Source organism: Calonectris borealis, chromosome 22 (assembly GCF_964195595.1).
Source record: "Calonectris borealis chromosome 22, bCalBor7.hap1.2, whole genome shotgun sequence".
Taxonomy (NCBI): domain Eukaryota; kingdom Metazoa; phylum Chordata; class Aves; order Procellariiformes; family Procellariidae; genus Calonectris; species Calonectris borealis.
This window is the reverse complement of record NC_134333.1, coordinates 10,127,002-10,140,255: the sequence shown is the minus strand read 5'-3', so window position 1 is coordinate 10,140,255 and position 13,254 is coordinate 10,127,002. Positions and strand designations below refer to the sequence as shown.

The 13,254-nt window shown below is 44.4% G+C and overlaps 2 protein-coding genes across 7 annotated transcripts in view; one reads left to right on the top strand and one right to left on the bottom strand.

The window, feature by feature from the left end:
• The window catches only part of ACLY (ATP citrate lyase), a 29,714-nt gene extending 16,830 nt beyond the window's left edge, over window positions 1-12,884 (top strand). For 3 of the 6 annotated variants that reach the window (XM_075171623.1, XM_075171619.1, XM_075171620.1), the window contains 19 exons: window positions 58-212; window positions 600-690; window positions 1,862-1,891; window positions 2,996-3,034; window positions 3,649-3,790; window positions 5,648-5,816; window positions 6,325-6,429; window positions 6,682-6,878; window positions 7,045-7,126; window positions 7,491-7,601; window positions 8,151-8,278; window positions 8,473-8,566; window positions 8,842-8,996; window positions 9,761-9,911; window positions 10,460-10,603; window positions 10,825-10,938; window positions 11,438-11,520; window positions 11,765-11,841; window positions 12,031-12,884. In XM_075171623.1, coding sequence (XP_075027724.1) covers window positions 58-212; window positions 600-690; window positions 1,862-1,891; window positions 2,996-3,034; window positions 3,649-3,790; window positions 5,648-5,816; window positions 6,325-6,429; window positions 6,682-6,878; window positions 7,045-7,126; window positions 7,491-7,601; window positions 8,151-8,278; window positions 8,473-8,566; window positions 8,842-8,996; window positions 9,761-9,911; window positions 10,460-10,603; window positions 10,825-10,938; window positions 11,438-11,520; window positions 11,765-11,841; window positions 12,031-12,125 — 2,162 coding nt within the window. In that variant the 3' untranslated portion in view covers window positions 12,126-12,884. The remainder of the gene's footprint in view (window positions 1-57; window positions 213-599; window positions 691-1,861; window positions 1,892-2,995; window positions 3,035-3,648; window positions 3,791-5,647; window positions 5,817-6,324; window positions 6,430-6,681; window positions 6,879-7,044; window positions 7,127-7,490; window positions 7,602-8,150; window positions 8,279-8,472; window positions 8,567-8,841; window positions 8,997-9,760; window positions 9,912-10,459; window positions 10,604-10,824; window positions 10,939-11,437; window positions 11,521-11,764; window positions 11,842-12,030) is intronic. The other 3 variants (XM_075171621.1, XM_075171622.1, XM_075171624.1) reach the window with 2 other exon arrangements.
• Window positions 1-13,254, bottom strand: part of NKIRAS2 (NFKB inhibitor interacting Ras like 2) — a 141,424-nt gene that overhangs the window by 66,016 nt on the left and 62,154 nt on the right. The gene's annotated exons all lie outside the window — the stretch shown is intronic.

Sequence of the window (13,254 nt, the reverse complement as noted above, 5' to 3'; positions counted from 1 at the left end):
AAGCTCATCTTGTTCCTTTTTTCTCCCAAGGCTGACTGTTCTTGTATGCATCCACAGGGAAGACCACTGGGATCCCCATCCACGTCTTTGGCACGGAGACTCACATGACTGCGATTGTGGGCATGGCGCTCGGCCATCGGCCGATCCCCAACCAACCGCCTGCCGCAGCCCACACCGCCAACTTCCTCCTCAACGCCAGCGGCAGCCCTTCGGTGAGTCCCTGCCCCGCCGTGAACGGGAAGGCTTGCGAGGAGCCTCCTGAAGGCAGCTCCCCCTGTCCGAACAGGTCGGAAACGGACCTTGGCCACCATCGTGTTTGTACCAAGCTCTAGGAAAACTGCCTGCACGGTTTATCGGGAGGGGCCCTCCCAACATCCACCTCGCTCGTGCAGAAAATGTGACCCCTCAAAACCAGCAACGTGACCCTTGCATCTGCTGGGAACTTGGTCGTTTAGGAGTTTTCCCTCAGTTGACTGAAATGGTCCTATCTCAGAACTAACTTTCTTTGGTTTTCTTTGTAGACTAGCATAGCCAAAGTGGCCATCTCCTCCCACATGTTCCAGGCCTTCTCTGACTGACTTGGCTTCTGAATCTTTCAGACTCCAGCACCGAGCAGAACGGCTTCCTTCTCAGAGTCCAAACCAGACGATATTGCTCCAGCCAAGAAGGCAAAACCAACCGCGCCTCTTGGTGAGTCCGGCATTGGAAATGATTGCTAGCAGTTCTCTTCTGCTCCAAAAGACAGTATGTGGACTAGACTAATGCTTTTTTCTGGATATAAAGGGAAGCAACTTTGTGGTACCTGTCTGTCTTTGTTTTGAATGCGGTTAAGTGCTTTTCGAACGTTGTCACTTGTCGTGCTGTACACCAGGTGAGTCAGAGTTGCTTTGATGTGGGATGTTCCGTTGGAGCACAGTTGAGGACTCCAGCTTTCCCATGTCCCCTTACGTGAGGGCAGCAGGTTAGAGTGTCTGCTGTGGTTGCTGCATGAGGCCTGCTTTCCAGCTAAGTACCGGGGGGGTTCCCATGGGATGCCGCTGGAACGGCGTAGGTATTCGGAAGGTCCTTCCTGGTGTATGCTGCAGCTTCCTGGATGAACACTCTTCAGTCAGTCAGCTGAGCAGGAGTTGTGATGTACTCCTCTCACTTAGGGTCAGAGGTTACTCTGCGGTGTGTTATGTGGTTTTGTTGGGTTTTCTGGTCTTGGTTTTTAGTTTTGGGGGTTTTTTTACTGAAGTCTGTAGGAAGCTTCTTTAGCATGGTGATATGCAAGAGCTTTGGCAGCTTTTTCCTCATATTTGTTGAAAGCCTTACTGGGTAAGAGCATGTTGCATGGGGATAAAACAACAGCAGAATTGGACAGGGACTGTGATAACAGAATGTGATAACATCCCGGTCCTCTTCCCTTGAACGTGAGGAGATACGGGCCTCATTTACAACAGTATGACATGATAACAGCAAGATTCAGATCCGATTCTGGTGAAACGCGTCACAAAACCCACTACTGCTCTCTTAATCATTGTGCACAGAATTTTGCATAAGCAATGCTTCAAAAAGACATTGGAATTATGTGCGCCGTGGAGCTTGCAGTGCAAGGAACTGCCACCTGAACCTGAAAAGTGTTTGGGCTGGGATAAGTAAAACATTTCTAGACGGCAAAATGCAAAATTTGATATCCAGATGTTTGAAGAGGAAGTACAGCGGAGAGTGCTCCAGTCCGCTTGTTTGTTAACAAAAGCAAAACCCAAAAGGCCGTCAGTGCTGTGGGGAGGAGGGAAGCTGCAGCACCCCGCCGCAGGTGCCCTGCTGTTGGGATGACAACTCTGTCATATTGTTGCATTGGTGATTCTCTCTTTAACAGATTCAATCCCAGCTTCAAGACCTGGTTCAGGTAGGACACGTGTGACTAGCTGAATGTGCCTGGCCTTGCTGGCAGCTGACTTTTTTAGTTCTTGGTTTTGTTGCTGTTTTTTCTCCAAAAGTTTGCAGTGTTGTCTGGTCCTTCCCTTCCCTCCTGCCCAGCATAGTTAGCTATCACCATGTGAACTTTTCATCTGTTTTTTCAAGTACAGATCACATGCTCCTTTGCACAAAAACTTATTTCTGGGGGAGAGAGGGACAGGTCTCAAACAAACTTTAATTTTTCTTCCCTTCCCCCGACAGTCGTGGAGAAAAACAGACCTAGGTATATTGTGAAAAGCTCTGTTCTCTTTGCTTTCAAGAAGAAGGAATCGCTAACCATGCCTAATAACTGGCATTGTGTTTCAAAGGGAAACAAAATAGTGCTGGTGCCGTGGTTATGAGCCTTGAAGGGCGCAGAAAAGTCACTGAATGAACTAAATGTTCTTGTTGCCTTGTCGGTTCAGCAAACCATTAAAGCTCATGCTTAGCGAAGTTATGGGGACTTTAAGCACTCCCTTGAGCTCTGTGCTGGATGAGAATAAACTGCTGAATCGGGATCAAAGTAGAGTTTCAAGCCATCTCCTCTATCATAAGAGGAGGGGCAGTAGAAGGGGAGCTCTCAGATTCTTCCTTGTGTGGTCTCAGACAAAGAGCATCACCTTTCTGGGCCTGCATTTTCCTGTTTCTGTGAATGCTAGTATTACCTCCTTGCAGGCACCTGCAAGATAAATGGAATTTTTCAGGGCAGGCAGTTTCCTAATAGCAAGTCATGTGGCAGTCCATCTAAACTGTGAACATGGAGGGTAGGAGAACACTGACTGATTCCTTGTTAAAGCCAGAAGAACAGTATCCTGTTTAATCCTTAATGCTGTTTACCTTTGATTCAAAGCCAAAAAGAAATTAGCAGTAGACTGAGTTGGCATCAGCGGTTGGATCAGCTCTAAGTTTTTAGGAGTTTTACAATGAGCTCTGCCTGGAGTCAAAGGGAGGAGCTCAACGATTTGCTGTGACAAGTGGTGTAAATATACTTTAAGCAAACAGTCCATCCTCACCAGCTGAACTGTTGCCTTTCCTGTGACTTTGTCCCCCGAAGCCAAGTTTTGGGCCGTATATAAATTCTTGGAGCCATCAGGTTTGTGTTGGATTCTGATCATCAAAAAAAACCTGAAAACAAAAGCTGAGTGTGTAGAGCTCCTTTGCTTTCTTTGTCCCCTCCATTTCCTGCTCTTTTTATTTCCTATCATCCTACTGTGGTGCCCTGACAAACACAGGAGGCAAGCCTCCTGTGGTTCTCCCAGACTGTAGGCCATGCACAAGTAAAGAAATAAAATTCAAGGTTCCCTTCCTCTTCAGCTTTGCAGAATAAAATATCTGGGAGGAACACGAACGGCCCATGTGAGAAGAGGAAGAGGCAGTTTTCACTTATCTCTTCTCTCCTCCACCAGCTCCCCCCGCCCGCCCCGTGATTAAGCACTTGCCCGTTTTGTGAAACCCAAAACCTGGCTATTGTTTTCAGAATCCTGGGAAGGGGGATGCTGCTTCATCTGCAGTTTCTTCCTTAATTTGGACAGTGTGGCTACTACATCCTGCAGTTCACCTGTTGGGTTCAGTTTGGAGGGAGGGGAATACGCTCGTCTGGGAGACTTTCAGCAGACATTTGGCAAAGTTACAGCCTTTTGTCTTGCACAGATGTACATTTTGAATGTGTTTTTGTTTTGGTTTTTTCTCCCCTCTCTCCCTGAGCAGGTAAAGCTACAACCCTGTTCAGCCGTCACACCAAAGCTATCATTTGGGGGATGCAGACACGGGCCGTGCAAGGAATGCTGGACTTTGATTATATTTGCTCCCGGGATGAACCTTCAGTAGCTGCCATGGTTTATCCATTCACGTAAGTAGCCTGTGTTGACTGCGTTATTTTCCTGACTGCTTCCCTCAAATTCTTCTGTTAGCTTCTTCCTCTTCCAGTCTCTGCTGTTCTTTAGTGTAGCTCTGCCCTAGTCTACATCTCTGCTTTAACGCCTTCTCCTATGCTCCCTTCCACCATCAGGTTGGCTTTGCAGACTGCTTCCTGTTTGCCTCAACCATTGATTTCAGGCGGCTCTGTTGAAACAGCTTAATATTAGCCACATAATTTAAGTCCCACTTCATGCTCTTTCAAAGGGTCTCCAAATTCTGTTCCTTCAGTCGGCAAGTAAGGAAGGCATGACTAGTTGGGCTTTCTTTAACGGCCCACTGGCTTAGCAGAGGCAGTAAGGCTATGTAAGGTTTCTTCCAGTCATCTACTGTTGACGCATGCTTGTCTGAGACATCTTGATTTGCGCCTGCAGCAGCTGGAATTTCCCTCCAAATATTAGCCAGAATCGGAGCAGCTGTGCTCATAGGCTAAAGCAGTCCGTCTGTAGCCAAACAAAATTTAAAAAAAAAAAAATCCTGTTCGTCTTGTTGATACCCTTCCCTGTAGTGGCAGTAGTTCCTTCGCAGGCAGGAAGCGCACAGATCCTTCAGTGGCGTAGAGTTCTTTTGTGGTATTCGCCCTCTTCTACCCTATCCCCACAGCTAACGGGGATGAGAGAGGCTATTGGGTGTTTTAAATTGCCCTCAGGAGGAACCTCCAGAGCATAGCTGTGCGTAAGCTGTTTTATTATTGTACCTCATGAGGGGGGGTCTCCCTGTCAAACAGGGCAAGTAGCGAGAAGGAAAGGAGTGGCTGTCTGGCCTGCTGCTGAGACAGCGCGGTGGGAACACATACAAAGGTAGGAGGCTTGTTTCATTTCTGTGGCATTTACAGACATCCAGGATAGCTGATGTCTAATCAACCTCTGTCCTGCAGAGCATTTTGCCTCTTGACAGCTAGGTACCTTGTGCTGTTGTCTGCAGCTCTGATGATAACTGCAGCTCTGTAATACCTTCTCAGCAAGTGCAAACCTCAGGGTGCTAAAACTGAGTGCAGGCATAGTCACATCTATAGATGAGTGGCAGCCCCTTGCAGTGTCACAGTTGTTTAATGAAGAAAAAGCAATAGGGATTAAAAGTTTAAGGCTACCTATAATTATCTGATTCTGCTTGACCTTTTGGAGGAAGCCAGGCTGGCAAAACCTAGAATGTTCTGTTACAAATGTACCATATGGGAACACAGCTAATATCTCTAGACTCTTAAATGATTGAACAGTGTAGACTTGAATGAAGTTCCAGTCGGAGCATCTACCGTATATAAAAGACAATACCTACAGTGAAACTTCCCTAGGTGCATCTCCTTCAGCGTGTGAGGGGCAGGGTGGGTGGAATTGTAGCAGAATTGGAAAGGTGACTGGCCCTCACACTGCTGTCCTGGCTGTTCACGGCAGACGCTGGTTTCCTGTTCCCCCAGTCCGGTATTTGTTCCAGCCCAGTAATGCAGCTTTGCATGCATCTCATTCATTACTCTTTCTGTGCCTCATTCTGTTTTCCAGCTTGGAGTAGAATTGAGGCTCTGGTAACTTCACTGTGGGAGAGCTTATTCATCTTGCTGGATGCCTCTGTCCCCATTAGCCCGTCTCCTTCCATACGCTGCTCTGTTCTATACTCTGAAGAACCTTCTGCTGTTAGTATGGTCCCTTCCCCATGTACGCTCACTTGCTAGTGAGTCTCGCAGTCAGTCTTGGTGTCTGAGAATTGGGGTTTGTAACTCCTCTATCTGCATGCACTGTATCCCTTTGTCTTTCCAGTAGCCTTAAGAGTCAGGGCTCTTTCATCTTCTCCTCCGTAGTGGTGATCACAGGCAGAAGTTCTATTGGGGCCACAAAGAAATCCTGATCCCAGTCTACAAGAACATGTCAGATGCCATGAGGAAGCACCCAGAGGTGGATGTTCTCATCAACTTCGCATCTCTGCGCTCTGCTTATGACAGCACTGTTGAAACCATGAATTATCCACAGGTGAGTGAGGGATCTAGAAGAAGCCCAAGAAAAGAAGGAAAATCTTGTCAGCAGGGTACCAGTATTTCTTAAACCGTGATGGCATTAGCGAATTGTCTTGGTCTTCCAACTTAGCAGATAAATACCTCAATTCTAATTCCTTGTAGACTCTAAGGAGGGTACTGGAGTTGCACAGCAAATTCTAATGCCAGACTTGCAATTTGTGTAAGAGGAACTCAGCACCTCTTTGTTAGGAGTGATTACTTTGGGTTGGTTTAAATACATTGCTGCTCTAATGTGCAAGGGGGAGAAAAAAATTCTCTGAACAGTGCATTGAGACTGCTGTGAAGATGACGGTAGACTGCGGATCCCTCACTGGCCCTTCCTGCGCGACAGCACGCAGCACGACCTCCCAGAGGCCTGACGAGAGGCAGAAGCTGATCATGCCCTGTGAGCGGCTGTGTGCCTGCAGAGTTCGTTAGGGTGGCGACGCTGGGGGGTAGTAATGGTTTTCTTTATCTTGATGCAGATCCGCACCATTGCCATTATTGCAGAAGGCATTCCAGAAGCCCTGACACGCAAACTGATCAAGACAGCTGATAAAAAAGGAGTCACGATCATTGGGCCTGCAACTGTAAGAACTGATGACATTTTTCTCTTCTTGCCCATCTGCCTAAATCTTCAGAACAGCTTCCTCTGAAGGATAAAGTATATCCTACAATCCATTTTGTCTTTAGTCATATAAAGTGCATGCTAGTTTCTCATTTTAAGGTCATGGTACTGTCTTCCGTTGTTTGTATAAATACTGATAAGACTGCTACAGAAATGTTCCTAAGTTTCATGTGTATTTTAAAGGGCTTTACATCTTTCTCTAATTTTCTTGTAGGTTGGTGGGATCAAACCAGGTTGCTTTAAAATAGGCAACACAGGAGGCATGCTGGATAATATCTTAGCATCAAAACTGTACCGTCCTGGCAGTGTGGCTTATGTTTCACGGTCCGGAGGAATGTCCAATGAGCTCAACAACATTATTTCCCGAACCACTGATGGGGTCTACGAAGGGGTGGCCATTGGAGGAGACAGGTAGGAGTCTGCATCTTCAGCAAAGACACTGTTTTTTTAAGTCAGTCAACAGAAGAACTGTTAGTAATTTGGAGGAAGAAGGGCAGGTTGGCTGTTAATTTTTCTTCTTTCAGAAAAGTTTATCAGACAAATTCCACTTCTACCATTTTCCCTGTATTCTACCCAGATACCCTGGTTCAACTTTTATGGATCACGTCTTGCGTTATGAGGACACTCCAGGAGTCAAAATGATTGTAGTACTTGGAGAGGTGAGTGAGACCTCTGAGAAGTCTCCTATCTGAGAAAAACCCAAGTGTTTTGTTTTGGGAGCATCTGACCTGTCTGCAAGGATGCTAAGTAACAGCTATAGATAAGTGGCAGCTATTCATACTTTATTTCATGCTTCTATAATCAAAAGAAATTGAACGTATTCCACAGACAAGCATAGTCTCCCCTACTTAAAAAAAAAAAAAAAATCAAATAAGGAGGCTTTGTTCTGAGACTTCAGCTGTTACTCAATAAAAAAGGAGGAAAAAAAAAAAAATCTAAATAATGCTTCCATGTGCATCTCAGAGCTGGTTTCTACAAAAAGCACAAAGTTTTGAACCAGCTCAGCTCTTTCTCTTTCTGCAGATTGGAGGCACAGAAGAGTATAAGATCTGCAGAGGGATTAAAGAAGGTCGTATCACCAAGCCAGTGGTGTGCTGGTGTATTGGTACTTGTGCCACCATGTTCTCTTCAGAGGTATGTGCAAAAATGGGGACAAATGCATGAAATAAGTATATATCCACGACAGGAAGAAAAAAAACAACTTCTCTCACTGTGCCTAAACCTTCCAGAATTGCCAGTAGCAATTTAACATGCAGAAGTGAGTAAATATAAATGGTAGAAGCTTTTTGTTCTTCTGTAGTCTGCCACTGGAGATTTCCAAGGGATTCTGTATACTTGTAAAGGGAGCCCAAAGATCCCAGGGAATGCAACAGATTCTGATAGCTGCCTACTTCTGGAATGGGAATGGGAAAGATGCATGTTAAGCAGCTCTGGAGAGTGGGGGAATTTAGGGAGGCAGAATGTCAATGGAAGAACATGGAGTGATTCCAGACCAGCAAATGCCCCGCATATTGCAGTACTGACTGCAGTTGCAACCGAGAGTTCTGTGAGCCCAAATAAGAAGGCAGATATGCAGTCACTGGTATTCCTGTCACCAGTTTCCTAGTCAGTTCTTTATTCTGTCTTACTCTCTGCAGGTAAACAACTTGTATTCCTTACTGCTGTCTCTTCTCTTGTTTGTAGGTGCAGTTTGGCCATGCAGGAGCTTGTGCCAACCAGGCTTCTGAAACTGCTGTTGCAAAGAATCAAGCCTTGAAGGAAGCTGGTGTGTTTGTTCCCCGGAGTTTTGATGAGCTGGGAGAGGTCATTCAGTAAGTCATGTTAACAGGGCACCTTCAGCAGGGGACAAAAACTGTTAGGGCACTGATTCTAGCCTGATAAAGGAATATATTCCTGCTTAAGGAAAGCAACTTCTATTCTTTCTGGGTTTTTAAGGTCTAGATTAAGACTACCTCATTTGTATCTCTTGAAAGGACTTAAGTTAATAAATGGATTGTCTCCCTAGGTCTGTCTACCAGGATCTTGTGGCCAAAAGAGTGATTGAACCAGCTGAGGAAGTGCCTCCTCCAACTGTGCCAATGGATTACTCCTGGGCAAGGGTGAGCTGTGCTGTTTTACCTGCTTTTTGGTTCCTTAGAAACCAGGGAGGATATTTGCTGTGATTCTGGTTGCTTCCGGTGATAATGGTGTTGCCTTGGGGTTTTATCTCGCACTTTATAGTGTTATCTGTGAGCTCACTGGCTACGCTGGTTCTAGGCTGTGGAAGCCACTCTGAGGGCAAAGTTAAGGCATCGTTGTTTGACCACTCTGCCTCCTACTGCCCCCTGCTTCTAACATGGAACGTTTAAAATCCATCTTAATACTGCGATTTCAGGAGCTGGGTCTGATCCGCAAACCGGCTTCCTTTATGACAAGCATCTGTGACGAGAGAGGTCAGGAACTGATTTATGCTGGGATGCCAATCACTGAGGTCTTCAAAGAAGAGATGGGAATTGGAGGCGTTCTGGGCCTGCTCTGGTTTCAAAGGAGGTGAGGCAGCTTTTTGCGAAAGCTCCCAAATTCTTTGGCTTGGAGTTTTGCTTGTTTATTAATAGACTTCTAAGCACAAAAGTAACTCCAGGATTCCTTTGTGAACATAGATTCATTGGAGATGCCATCTCTGTATCCCCTCCTCTGAGACCACATTAGCATTTCAAGGCTTCATACAGTATGTTTCAGTCTTGGGATGAAGTTTTCCACAAGTTTTGTGGTGCATTGAGGAAACTTTTCTATTCTAGGCCTGTTTCACACACTGACTACTTGCTTATTATAATTGTCACCTCGACTCTGGAGAGATTGGGGAGTTTACAAACATTTGCTAACCAGCCTACAGGGAACCTTCTGAATGGCAAAAGTTTGCTGCCTTCATCTGATCGTGCTTTCATTAGAGGCACTCTTGGCACTGGCCGGAATCTCCGGCTCAGCAGAACAGGATGAACAGAACTGTAGCACAGCCTCGTGGCTCTCCTCGCGAGGACCCACAGAGCGTACTGATCAGTCAGCTGAGTGTGTGCAAACTCAGCCTACAAAGCTGACCCTCAGCTCTGAGCTAAACAGCTCCTGTGGAAACGGAATAAAAATCTGATCTCTGAGAAAGATATTAGGATGCACTGATGGGTATTGTGACCCTACAGCTCCCTTTCTCTGTTCTACTTCTTTCAAGCATACACCTAAAACCAAAGTCACTGTCCAGCATAACACCAAGTGTCTCAGTTTTCTTTACCGCAAATGACTTCAGTCTCTTCCTTGCCCAGGTTACCAAAGTACGCCTGCCAGTTCATCGAGATGTGTTTGATGGTAACAGCAGATCATGGGCCTGCTGTATCTGGAGCCCACAACACCATTGTCTGTGCAAGAGCTGGAAAAGATCTTGTCTCGAGTCTCACTTCAGGCCTTCTTACTATTGTAAGTACTTAGTCTCCAGAAGATTTAGTTTTGATACTCATTACTCTGTCCAGGTTTTATTACTATTAATTTAAGATTTAGATTGGCTGCAGAGCCGAGGTTGTGTCTGTTCACTCACACTTTGAATTTCTGTTGAATTCAACTCGTAACAGCTTGATGCTAGGTTTAAAACCTAGTCCATTTTTCTAGTAAGCAACACTATTTTGATGTCTCTCGTTTGAGTCTAAAAATATTTTGTACAGGCCAGATTGCTGCCAGCATTGTCCCTATATGGTTGCCTAGTCTCTTCCAACACTGACCAGTAAAAATGTGAATAAAACAGACTTTAGATTGCTTTTCCCCCCACATTCTCTCTAGTGGAGAGGTGTTGGCTACATATTGACACTTGTATTGAGATATAAACAGATGCTTTATCTCAGGTGCCTGCCTGACTTTAATTTCATGAATGCCACTTTGATAGGCAGGGCAGATGGGGAAGATAATCTTGTGCTTGTTTTGTACCTTAACTGGAGTCCTTTGCTATAATTCCCTTTGTGTATTGCACCCAGGGTGACCGGTTTGGTGGAGCACTGGATGCTGCAGCTAAAATGTTCAGCAAAGCCTTCGACAGCGGGATTATCCCTATGGAGTTTGTGAATAAGATGAAGAAAGAAGGGAAACTGATCATGGGCATTGGACACAGAGTCAAATCGGTACGAAAACTGCATTAGTACAAACTGGAGGTTGGTTTTGGTTTTTAGAGGGGTGGGGGAGAGGAAAAAAAAAAAGGAGGAAAGAAAATGAGCAACTTTCAGAGACAGCTAATGACCAAATTCTCGGAACTTATAGATCTAAACCTACAAATAGTAGAGCTTATGGCAAGTACCTGTGTAAGAGGCAACGTCAGTGACTGCAATGTGTTCTTAACTTGCAGATAAATAACCCAGACATGAGAGTTCAGATTCTCAAAGACTACGTGAAGCAGCATTTCCCTGCCACCCCACTGTTGGACTATGCACTTGAAGTAGAAAAAATTACAACTTCCAAGGTGAAACACGCTAGTATTTATCTCCTGTTGAGCACTTTCTCTTACTGGGGGACAAGTGACATGGGGTTAATACTGTATTTTAGTTGCAATGCTTCATAAATTGTTCCTGGGGTTTTGTTTGTCTATGGTAGACTTTGGGGCAAGTACAACTACAGTTTGGTAAGGCTGAAGACATTTGTTGGACACTGGGAAAATGCTGAACAAACCAAAACCCATTATCTGTGTTGTCCACAGTATATCTGAACTTCTATATTCTTTAAATCTGAGGCAGAGCTAGCACACATGATGGGCTGATAATCTCTGTGGTTTGAACCAAATGCAGGCCCATTGTTTGGGACTGTTTTTCCATCATTTGCATTAAGCATGGCTCTTGCTTAAGTTGCTTGTGTGCCCACAATTATGGGTAACCCTCAAATTACCCTTGAGGATGGAAGCTGCCAGGTGAACATCATTTGCCACTGTTAACATCTTGACTGGGGTGTGTTTTCATTTCCTGCAGAAACCAAATCTTATCCTGAATGTAGATGGCTTTATTGGAGTTGCCTTTGTTGATGTACTCAGGAATTGTGGATCTTTCACACGGTAAGTAGGTAGTGCGCTCTTAGGTCATGATCCTATAAAAATGATGGGAGCCATACTGCCAGCTCATGTGGGGCCAGGATTTCAGAAGGATATTGCAAAGGGAATGTAGCCTGGACTTTGGGGAAGGAAGCTTTCACATAAATTCGGTGTTGCTACTGGCACTAGAGCAGACTCATAGCCTTTCTAAGAATGATTCCTTAAATAGATCACTATGAGGAACTATTTAATTTCTTTTCTCTTGCAGGGAAGAAGCAGATGAATATATTGATATAGGAGCTCTTAATGGCATCTTTGTACTAGGCAGGAGTATGGGATTCATTGGTAAGTTTGCCATCTTTCTGCCCTTTCCCGCCTATCAGGGGATGCCCTGCCACCACGAACACGAGACGTGAACCTCTGGGGACTTGTTCTAAAACGCTAGTTGTAGGAATATGGGAATCAAAGTTGTTTCAAGGCAAAGTAAGACTAGGAGGAGCAGAAATTTTGTAACATAAACCACTTTTGTTTTAGGACACTACCTGGATCAGAAGAGATTGAAGCAAGGTCTGTACCGTCACCCGTGGGATGACATATCCTATGTTTTACCAGAGCACATGACTATGTGAGAACCTGTAGTATTGCCTCAGAATGTCACTTCAAGAAGACAGAAGCCTGCACAGAGGACAGCCACAAATGGGACTTTGATGTATAAAGGCCATTGGTACATAGACATTGAGTTGCCTGGTCAAACTGTGCAGAGCAACTGTTTTATGAGAATAGAAACTTACTCTAATAAAAGCCAAAACTTGTGATATTCCGTATGTTACCTGCTGTATTTAATACTGTCTCTCACCCTTTTATTTTTTCTACTCTTGTTTCATTTTGTTTCCAGAAAGGATTTTAAGGGTTTTGGGAGGGGAGTTTTGCTCATAGGCGCAGTCTTACTGAACTTGCGGAAGATCCATTAGTCTGGTAACAAGCTGTCACTTTTCCCAATAGAGGGGAAAGTACCCATCATTCCCATAAGCCATGACTTGGGCTTTTTTTGTTGTTGGTTGTTTTTTAATTTGTTTACTGTGTTCTCATCTTCAGTCTGATTGTATCCTGAATAGTGGGACCACTGCTGATGTATAACCAATGTTACTCAAACTGGTGTAGTAATTTAAAGTGTAAAGTTGTAACATACTGCTGTTAAAACTGTGAAACTACATGTATTCCAGTGTCTGTATTTATGCAAACAACTTCTCATTTACTATTAGATTGCTGGTATATGGAATGTCACTCATGTTATCTGCAGATGCAAAAATAATCTCAGTAATAACTTCAGCGTCCTACTTGTCTGTGTATTGTAACCTAACTCAAATAAATGATACACTACCAATTTATTCTTTTTCCACTTCTGGCTTCTAAAAGTTGGTCCCAGACTGTGTCTAATGGAATGTGTGACAAGTGGGGAAACATTCATTTAACAAAATACCAAACCTCAGAGCAGTTATTCCTCTTATCGTGTGTGTTCTCATTTATTTGGGGGGGGAACCAACCCATACAGACTTAACCTGTCATGTTTCAGTGTGCAAATTAGAAATTTAGCAAATTGGAGAAGAGAAAGGAGGAAAGGTATTATCTATAATTGATATAGCGTTATACAAGAGGTAGGGAACTGTATCATGTTGTATAGTAAACATTGAAATAATCAACTACAGCTTGCTTTACTCTAGTTAACAAAACAAAAAAAAGTGTATTTTACTTGGAGTG